Here is a 10,351-nt window from a genome sequence, read left to right as displayed (position 1 = left end):
AGTATGTTACTATGTCTTAGATATATTATTGATACCATATCTGTAAAGAAAGGTATATATGTTATACTTTTGAAAAATTTATGTTAAGATTAGTTATAAATGTACTAATACTTTTAAATTATATATTTTATTTAATAAAATTAATGCTCATTATTTGGAGAAATTATCTTTGTTCATTATAGCTTTCCGTTTTAAATTTCGCAAATCTTGGATAGAAGTTTCATACTTTTAATTAGGGGTGTAAGTGGACTGTGAAAAATCTAGAGTCCAATCCAAACTTATCGGATTGGAGTGGACTGAAAAAATATTTGGTCTGAACTCGAACTCAAATTTTCGAGTTCAAAATTTTCGGACTGGATTTGGACTCACCCGTTTGGAGTCCAGATAAGTCCAATCCAGTCCAATGTGTGTGTGTATATATATATATATATATATTTGTATCACTTTTTTCTTGAAATTTTAGACATTTTAAAATTTGAGCTCTAAATTTTTTACCTAGCGTCAGACTTTTCACTTACCCTCCTAAAGTCCAAAGTGAAAAGTGAAAAATGCAAAAATTACTTTAACCCTTTTGGTGCCTTTTGTATTTTGAATTTGCATTTTATTAGAATCTAAAGATGAACGTAACTTACTTTATAGAATGGATGTAATGAATCTAATTTTTCAAATTTCAATGATTCAATTATTAGAAAATATTATAAACGTAAATCAGAAAAAAAAAATTAAATATATTATATAATAATCAAATTGGAGTAGACTGGATTCAGACTCCTGAAAAAAAAAATTGGACTAGACTGAACTCAGAAAAAATTTGGATTAGATTTGGACTCAATTTATCGAGTCCAAAGAACTTTGAACTAGATTTGGATTTGACAAACTCCAATACAGTCAAATCCACTTACACTCCTACTTCTATTTACCTCCTTTTCATGTAATATTCAATCCAAGATAGTACTTCTTTCATCATTTCTAATTACTTCCAAGTTCCAACAATCTGATTTGTACTATTCATTTACTAATGTTGATGAAAATTGAACCAGACCTCAAACATATTTGTGGTCAAATTATACGTTGACAAACATAAAAAGTCTATTTACACCTATTAGGGAATAAAAAAGTACTCCCTCTATCCTAAAATATAGTTATCATTTTCATTTTGGATGTCCCAAAATATACTCCCTCCGTCCCATAATATAGTGCTCACTTCTCATTTTTTAGAAGAATTAAGGAAAATGGAAAGAATTTTAGGTTTTCACAAAAATTTATATTTAAGTAAATGTTTATTGGGTATTTTTGTCTTGGAACTAGTTTTTTTCTTCTTTTTCCTTTAAAATAAAATGAAAGAGCAATAAATATACCTTGGAATGGTGTAAAACAATAAATAGGGGCACATATTTTAAAAGAAAGTAGGGGTATTTTGGAACGTTTTTATGTAGAAATGAAGGATAATTTAGTCCAAACAAATTGATAAAAAGGAAATAGGCACAACATTTTGGGATACCTAAAGAGGAATGCAAGCACTATATTATGGGACGGAGGGAGTAGTTCCCATTTGCATATTTAGTTCCACATTTTCCCGTAATTTATCTAGAAAAATCGTGTCCCATCATTTATTTGCTTTTTGAATTTTGTTTTTTCATTTGTTTATTCAGCCAAAATGTTACAATTAATGCTCTTTCACGAATTATTTTCCATTTTCTCTCCGAAAATCATCTTTTCACATACAACATTTATTTAAATAAACAAAAAATCTTTACTATCCTTCTTAAATACTACTTGCATAAATTACCATGAAAAAAAGAAAAATGGAAACTATAATTTGAGACGGAGGGAGTTATATTTTCATATATATATATATATATATATATATATATATATATATATATATAACGCTTTCTAAGACTGATAAATCATAAACTTTCTAATATGAACGTTTTTGAAAATGAAATGAAAAAAATCAAAATCATAAACTTCCCTAGTAATTTGTAAATTGTAACACATCTCAAAAACAGAATCACGAAAGCCACACAATTAACACGGAGTACTAACACAGTAACACGGACACGGAGTATCCGAGTATACAACAACGCGCTACGAAAAAGGATGATAGAATTAAGAAACCAGAAAACCAAGTAAAAGAGAGAAGACACGCTGTCATGGGGTAGCCAATCAAGTGGATGCCACGTGGGAATCAATGTCTTGTAGTTTGTAATCGTGGGACCCAATTGATGTCGGTCTTGATATTTTAGTAATACGAAAGAACCGGAAACCAGAAAGGTCGGTGTGACGGGGGCCTGCACCCATCATTGTTCGCCACGTGGCAATAGGTCTCGCTAATAATGCATTAGATATTTCGAGATTCGAGAAACTAGTAGTCTTGGTACGGCTCTCTAATTCCTGCCCCCATTCGCCATTCATTTTGCCTTTCAATGTTTTATGGTACTCCATGATGCATTATTTCTTGCAATTAAATTTTTTTTAATTCTTTTTGATTTATAAGGTATACTTGAAGTCTTGAACCATTGAATTTTTTTTTAAACATTTTATGTCTATTACTTAAATCTATCTATCTACCTATTCATGTTAAGTGGCAATAATTGTTAATTTTTGGCGGATCGATTCATTTATAATCACGAATTTACAAATTCTCAAGAAAATTATACTACTTTCATTTCTTTTTTCTTTTTAATTGTTACACTTTGACATTTTACATTATTCGCAAATTACACTTTGATCCTAGTTTGTGATTTCTATGTGAACAAAAATATAGTCATGCGAGATCTTTTTAGATTTGTCTTACCATGTATTTTATTAGTATGTACTTTTTATAATTTTTCACAAATACAAAGCTTAATATATATATCCTCAAAGTTTTGCATTGCATGAAAAATGTAAGTTTAACAATTAAAAACAACCGAAAAGAGTATAATGTAAATATGAGAAGGACGAATCTAGTAATGTGCTTTTTTTTTTAAGTATGATAACTATTTCAATGACGAAGACTTTTTCCAGAATGCAGTAAGAGTAATTAAAAGATTACAGCTCAATAAAATTATCTCATAATAAATTAGGAGAAATAGAAAATATTAACGCAACCTTCGTTCCACTCCATTGTAGTAGCACTTGCTTACTAAGGTGGGATAAGTGAACAAAAACTCTATGGTTGCGGCAAGGAGCTATGATAAACATCTATCTGCTTAATTTTTATGCTAGATTTTTTTTTTTTTTGATAAGTTATTTACATTATATTAATGTAATGAAGGATATATTACAACCTATCGCACAACAGCCAACAAAATTGTGAAAACTACCATCAACCTGCTACTTTCATGGCCCATACTTAGCTTTGAATAACTACATCAAACTTCTACAACCAAGCTATAAAATCATTCTCCCTGCACAGACCCTGCTTTGCCAAGGAATCTGCCACTGCATTTGAGCTTCTACCTTTATGAATGTTTTGTGCGTTGAGCTGCAAATAGATAGCTACTCAAATGAATTTCAACATGAAATTCAGATTCCAAGGCCCTCTAACTATCTCATTGCACCATCTAACAACATTAGCTAAGTCTGACTCAAAGGTGATGGGGTAAGATGAAATTTTAGGAGATGTAGGAGAGATTTTCACACCTCTATAGATTGCATATACTTCAGTAGTGTTTATCTCCAAAGGTGGGATAGGGCATGAGAAGAGGCAAATAAAATTGCCTGCATTGTTGCGCAGGACCCCCCTCCCTCCAATTGCACTAAGGTGTCAGATCGGGTCAAAAGACGCATCAATATTCCACTTGAGGGAGAGAAGGGAAGGAGGACTCAATAACTTGTTGTTAGCAGTGAGTGAAGAAGATCATCACTTTTCGAAGGAGATTCCTTTAAGGCATGAGGGGTTTTGAAGAACCTCATTACACGTATAAGGGAAAGGATCCTTCCACCCTTTTATCCACCAAAAAAGGCGAAGTAGGATCAATTCATGAATTTGCCGAGCCGAGCAAGATTGATTACGGAAAATTCGAGCATTGTGCTCCTTCCACAAGGCCAAACAATGATATAGAAGGAAACTCTCCAAATTTTCTTGAACAAATAGCCAGGGTTAGCACAATACCATTGAATGAAGAGGTCCTTTAGAAATTTGGGAAGAACCCATCAGAAATCCCATAGTGAAAGCCACCCATTCCATACCTCTCTCGAGAATTCACATTAATTGGATGAATAAGTGATCTTCTACCTCTTCATGTGCTTGGCAGAAGATACATATTGCTTCCAAAGAGGGAATAATAGATTGCTTTGAGAGCTTCCCTCGAGTATTTAATTTACCAAGCAAAGCAAACCATACAAAAATCTCGATTTTGTGAGGGACTAAACCTTTCGAAAGACTTTTGTAATTTTCTGAGGGAAGCACAACCGAGAGATTATCAAGCATTCCAGTTTGAGATTTTAATGTGAACCGGCCATTTTTACCGGGGGCCCAAATGAATTTGTCGCTGCTCTGAGGGTCTGGAACAATCGAGTCCAAGAGAGAGAAAAGACGGCCTTGTTCCACTAAGTCATGGGGCCTAAGCTTACGTTTCCACTCCAGGCTCCAGAGCCATCTGGATCCATCCCAAAAGCCCAAAGAGGCAATTGAGGCCCGCTGGTTGCTGCATATACGAAAAGTCGATATTTTTCAATTTAAGTTGGACAGAAAAAGTTTGCTTCAATGGGGGCATCCTGGAAAACAAAAGGCGGCAATGAAGCAGTCAGATGCGTTAGCCTTCCTCTACCAGTCTATTAATGCGCAACTCTTGTCGCCTCAATGTTGGTTTAAACAATGTAGATCTTACAATCATTATACTCTTTATATTTCAAAAGATATAATTCAGAAATTAAAAATAAAAATACCTGAATTCATAATTTTGCGTTCTCTATGGATAGACACCCGTTTTGCAATAATTTATTAAAATTTTCATATTTATTTTCTTCCCCTATTGTTGTGTTGTTTCTTTTAATAATTTTTATTCTAATTGATTTTCTTCGATTCTTTTAAAAAAGATCATAATTATGTATCTTTATTATCCTACTTATGTACTTACACCTGATCCCACTACAACATGCATAACCAAAAAAAAAAAAAAAAAAAAACTGCAACAAAATAGATTAAATTAAAACTTCCCAATTGAATTACCCAAAAAATCCTATTATGCAAAAAAATCTCATATTATTCACATAATCCTTATAATTATCTAGAATCAATACAACTCTATTGAATTGATTAAAGAGATAAAAAAAGTAACGGGATAAGTAAAAAAGATAAAATAGAGTGATGAGCCTTTGTGTATTGATTCATAATTTAAAAGTAAAAATAAAAAATGGTTTGTGAAAATGAAACATAAGTAATATATACAGCAAAATAAAGACTAAATACAACAAAAAAGAGTAAAAGACTAACATATCCCTCATGGGGGGTAATAATCATACTAAACACTATAGGGGGTCATCCATAACAGATGATTGCCCTGCAGAGGGTCATCTATGAGAAATGACCCCTCATAGGGGGGTCATCTACGACAAATGACCCCCTACATCTATGATCAATGACCCCGTCATAGGAAAATCTTGTATGACAAATGACCTCCCAATCTGGAAAAGAGAAAAAGATGACCTCTTACTATACTTTGAATAGTCTGACAATAAATTTAAAAATTACACAATTGAGTAGTCACCGAACTTCTATTATTATATTTATTGTAATCCGTAAAAGAATAAAAAGATGACCGCCTAATATTGTAATACGCTATGATCTGTTGGTGAAGTTATAAAAGCATCTCATGTTTTTTTTACTATAAAAAAGGTAAAATTAAACATCGTTAAATTCTATAAAATATTAGATGTTGTATTTAGCCTTCTTTTATGTTGTATTTAGCACACCCCATATTAAATGGAGGAGAGAGAAGGATGAACCATTTATTTGGGTTTATGAGTAAGAATGCTCTAACAAAATAATGTTATTGTAGCCTGACATTGTGTTCCTCGAACATTGATATAGTGTTGACGAAATATAAATAGTGTTTATGCGACATAAATATGTTTAATGTGTGACTTTAGCACAAATGCGATATTAGCAAATAATGTTATTGTAGCAGATATTGTGTTCCGGAAATATTAAGATAGTGTTTATGGAACATTCACTATTGTTCATAAAACATAAACAGTGGTCTCTCAAGGTAAAAAGACCACTTATTATGGGTGGTTTGTTATATTGAAAGAAGAGACCACTTTTTTTAAATAAGTGATTTTTTTTATGTATTGTAGTAGAAAAAAATAAGAAGGATAAGGAACCACATCAAAAACAAATGTGGTCTCTTTCGTCGTACTAAAAACCAGTTATTATTTATAGGTGGTCTCTTTATCTTTCTCAAAAAAATCACTTAGATGGAAAGGTGGTCTCTTTCGTCTTCCTAAGTACTATATTTAATTTGATATAAGAGGCCATACATTAAAACAGATGGTGTCTTTGCCTCATTTTTTTAACAACAAAATTCTAGCTTGTGGCTTTATTTTTAATTTACCTATAATTTTTATTTGATATATATTTCCAGCAAAATTGCGTGCCACTTGCATTGACAAAATTCGAATTATTATATAACTTGACAAAAATTTCATTGATGCAATACCATAATTCATTACAAAATAATATCGATATATGAAGATTCAAAAAATCAACTTCTCAAAAGATACGTAAAGAAGCCAATATTTCTTTCAACTCAAATGCAGAGTAAATTAATCAACTCATTGTTCTAACTAATTACCTATCTAATCCCGCTTAATACCTAATTAAAATCGACACTTTCTTCAGATTCCTCTTCTTCCGCTGGTTTATATTCCTCCACGTATTTGATCCATAAGTCTGTCAACTCGTCAAACTTATTTTGAGGAAATTCAGTTGTAACTCCGCCAAAGTACTACAAAGCATTAATAAAATTATTTAAAAATAATTGGATATGAAATACGTTGTTAATCATGAAAGTAACTATTTTTGATAAGTATAAATCTTGGTTAACTTCAAGCACTAATAATTGATATGAGAAACAAGCAAGTGAATGGTGTTTTGAAAGGGATTGATACCTTATCAGGAATCACTTGTCGCCTTTTCTCTATAGTCTCGAGAATATATCGACATATATAATATCCAAAGTCCAGAGATTCTTGGGATTGACGAGGACACTTGTTCATAAAGGTAATTATACAATTAGTCATATTACATATTAATTTTAATAAGCATCAATATAAATGCATCAAAATAATAAAAAATTAGAATAACATACCTCAGGTTTTTTCCACTTAATTGTCGGATTCTTTGTCATTTTCTTAATATCATTTTGATATACGAGACTAAATTTTATGATTCTCCTAAAAAATTGTCACGTAAAAATTAGATGATTACTTCAATATTATGAGTTAAATATATAATGTACTTTGTATACATACTCATTTATTATGGTCCTTTGAGCAAATTCAGGAATATCATTTTCTGCTCCAGCTGGATCAAGCCAAAACACCACTCCATTCCACGGACTAATGACCGCTAGCATCCAATGTCAACTGCACATCTGCAAATGTTAGTGTGTGCATAGCCAATTAACATCTTCCCATCCTTTTAATAATTAATTTAATAATTCATACTTACTTCTCATGATAAGGTGCAAAGAATAGTCGATTAACATTATTCCCTTCATTTTGGCCAAAGATACGAGCTAGATAGTCTACTTACTCTTCTTTATTGGTTTGTGTCATAGGAGATAAATAATTTGAATCACAAAATCCATACATCCCACATACACCACCTTGTTGACACTTTTCGCTCAAGTATCTTGCACATTAATTTGGATATATATATATATATATAAAGTTCTAAGAACAACTAAAAACACAACTGAACTTAACTTACTTCATGAAAATGGACAAGTGAGTCACTCCGATCTCTCTTTGGAAGCACCAATCAAGCATCGCTTCATAATCAAGGGTAAGTGTCTCCTCATGACCATACACAGTTGCCGGTATTCTAATTGATCTGCATGCACCACTTGATTTCATTCTCATGGCTTGATTCTTGAAAGTTCGCAATGAAGTAGTTGTCAACTTGACAAGATCCTTATCAGTGATCACATATTTTCGATTGTTTGATGCTTGTGATGATGGTGTTTGTGGGGATGGAGCAGCAAATGATTTTGTTGCTTGTGCATCGACCTTTATAATGAGATGGCTCAGAATCAACATTCAAACAAAGAAAAAAAGTATCAAGATATTGATTCAGGCTCATAAGGGGTCGCAGTCACTATTGTCCTACCTTTATATTAAAAATAACATAAAAATTATTAAGTGGGGATTAAGAGTTCTCAACACACGGTTGTTTTGATTGAAGTAATAACATTATTAACATGACATACATGTTCATCTTTATTAAGAATCACAAGCATATATTTTTTATGTCAGATTATAAGTTTCAGAGTGATTAAAGTTTGATCGGTTCGTGGAATTTTGCGGATCTGGTTTCACAATGTACCCCATACAAAATTATCATCAATTCTTAAGTCCATAAAAGAATATACATGTTTTTAGTTAAGCTTCTAGATAGGCCAAATACGTTCATCAAAGAATACATTACCATCAATTCTTAAGTCCATAAAAGAATATACATATTTTTAGTTAAGCTTCTAGATAGGCCAAATACGTTCATCAAATAATACATTAGTGTAATTAACCCAAACCTTGGATTACCTAATTGAATTTTTTCTTTTGCTTAACATCTTAAATAGAAGGGGATGCTTTGAATCCCCTACTACCGCAGCAAGAAATGCATGTTCATTTCAATAACACAATGTATCTAGTTTAATTTTCTTCAAGAATTAAAGAATCCTAGAAATTGATAATGATGAAGCCAATCAAGGAATTCAATGCAGCTTTGCATTGGTTGAACTGACCCTACTGAGTCATCTTCTAAACCACAAAGCACACCTTCAAAATGACAGAAGTCCATAAATCTCACATTTGCATTTCTAAATTTACTACTAGAAACAAGTCCTAATAGGTTCTCCACAGACAGTCACTTGATTCACTGGTTTCTGGAATCAGGAAGAGGGTTTAAGATCCCTCATTCCCATAACTTTAGCTTGTTGAGATAAAGAGAAAGGGAGTGGAAGGTGAACCCATTTGTAGAAGTTCATGTAGTTGAATGATTAGAATAATGTTTTGGATTAGAAATAATTAGCATGATCTGAAAGTCTGCAATTCTTTCAGGTTGGCGTACCTCGTATGCATGTAGCTGAATGATTGGATGCTATTTGTGGCTCCTATAGTTTGAATAAAAGTAGCTGCTGTTTTCGTTCAATCTAATTCGATTGCTTGTTCTAGCAATCTCAATTTCAATATGATGGAAGAGCTTTATGGTTTTTGTTTTCTATAGCTCGGGCTTCTTGCACCTTACTATCTCCAAGGGCTTAATCTGAGATGGGTTAGTTTTGAGCATATTATCTACAGCTTCGTGCCCCTTTTGTAGACGCGGATGATTGCATCAAAGATGGATGTTCTGGATAGCAATTGTGAAATTGTGGAGGTCGAGGAAGAAAATATGAACGAGAAAGCGCGGAAGCATTACGTGTCTAGACAAGGACATGTTTATTCCATTGGAGATGACATCAATCAGCTATTTGACTTTGTAAGTATTAAGAATTCGAGAAAAGGGAAAGCTATTAAGAGGAATCCTATGAAGCAACCCATTAGGTACAAGTCTCCACAGACAGTGGGTATTAGAATATGCCTTATCAAACTACTATCAACTACTAATCCCATGGCTCCATCTGAAAAAGAACGTCAATCCTATTATGAATTTTCCAAGTGAAATATATCTACATGAACTATAAGCAATACTTGTGCTCCTACATCGTACCTCTATCCCTCCCTTACCAATCAATATAACCAAATTCTCAAATTCCCGTTCTTCTCAAGCAACCATCAAGGAATTTTTTTACAAGTTGCATTTGAAAATGCAATATAAACCAAGAGTCATTTCTAATTTTCTATACAATAGTACAATGATGGTTGCCATCAACAAACAATTATGTGCCTTCATCAACTTCTTAACTTTTTCACCCCCCAAATACTAGCAACGAGAAAAACAATCTAGTATGGTCCAATTAGCAAAGTTTAGAAAGTCCAAAAAAAGCGGACAATAATGAAACCTAGGGGCTCATCTGGGATGTCAGACATGGGACCAATGAACCGGCTGCACAAGACAGTAGTGGTCCAGGCGAAGGTAGCAACTTGTGAAGACAAGAGAAATCTGGTAGAGATCACTTTTCCTGGTGAACCCATTTGT

The 10,351-nt window shown here is 32.7% G+C and overlaps 1 protein-coding gene across 5 annotated transcripts; it reads right to left on the bottom strand.

Moving 5' to 3' along the window:
• Nucleotides 1-6,611: 6,611 nt before the first annotated feature.
• Nucleotides 6,612-9,727, bottom strand: LOC104884252 (uncharacterized). 5 transcript variants are annotated; one of them, XM_057392440.1, is made up of 6 exons: nucleotides 9,284-9,714; nucleotides 7,925-8,239; nucleotides 7,465-7,578; nucleotides 7,302-7,386; nucleotides 7,102-7,200; nucleotides 6,612-6,938 (listed from the first exon to the last, which is right to left on the bottom strand). In XM_057392440.1, exons 3-6 carry the CDS (start codon nucleotides 7,566-7,568, stop codon nucleotides 6,807-6,809), a joined length of 420 nt encoding a protein of 139 aa, XP_057248423.1. In that variant the 5' UTR covers nucleotides 7,569-7,578; nucleotides 7,925-8,239; nucleotides 9,284-9,714; the 3' UTR covers nucleotides 6,612-6,806. The 5 variants fall into 5 exon arrangements, with proteins under 5 accessions (XP_057248423.1, XP_010667176.1, XP_048502070.1 ...); XM_010668874.4 differs by having other exon boundaries at nucleotides 7,925-8,223; XM_048646113.2 differs by having other exon boundaries at nucleotides 7,465-7,586; nucleotides 7,925-9,727.
• Between the last annotated feature and the right edge of the window lie 624 nt (nucleotides 9,728-10,351).

The sequence above is a fragment of the Beta vulgaris genome, chromosome 1 (assembly GCF_026745355.1).
Source record: "Beta vulgaris subsp. vulgaris cultivar EL10 chromosome 1, EL10.2, whole genome shotgun sequence".
Lineage (NCBI taxonomy): Eukaryota > Viridiplantae > Streptophyta > Magnoliopsida > Caryophyllales > Amaranthaceae > Beta > Beta vulgaris.
Note: the sequence above shows the minus strand (reverse complement) of the source record. Positions and strands in the feature narration are given on the sequence as shown.

Bases quoted from the DNA above. Each gene is read 5' to 3' on its own strand.
- LOC104884252 (XM_048646113.2), bottom strand. From the start codon at position 7,568: ATGCTAGCGGTCATTAGTCCGTGGAATGGAGTGGTGTTTTGGCTTGAT. The intron at 7,387-7,464 runs GTATGTATACAA...ACAATTTTTTAG, and splicing joins CAAAGGACCATAATAAATGA to GAGAATCATAAAATTTAGTC. The intron at 6,939-7,101 runs GTATCAATCCCT...AATGCTTTGTAG, and splicing joins GACAAGTGATTCCTGATAAG to TACTTTGGCGGAGTTACAAC.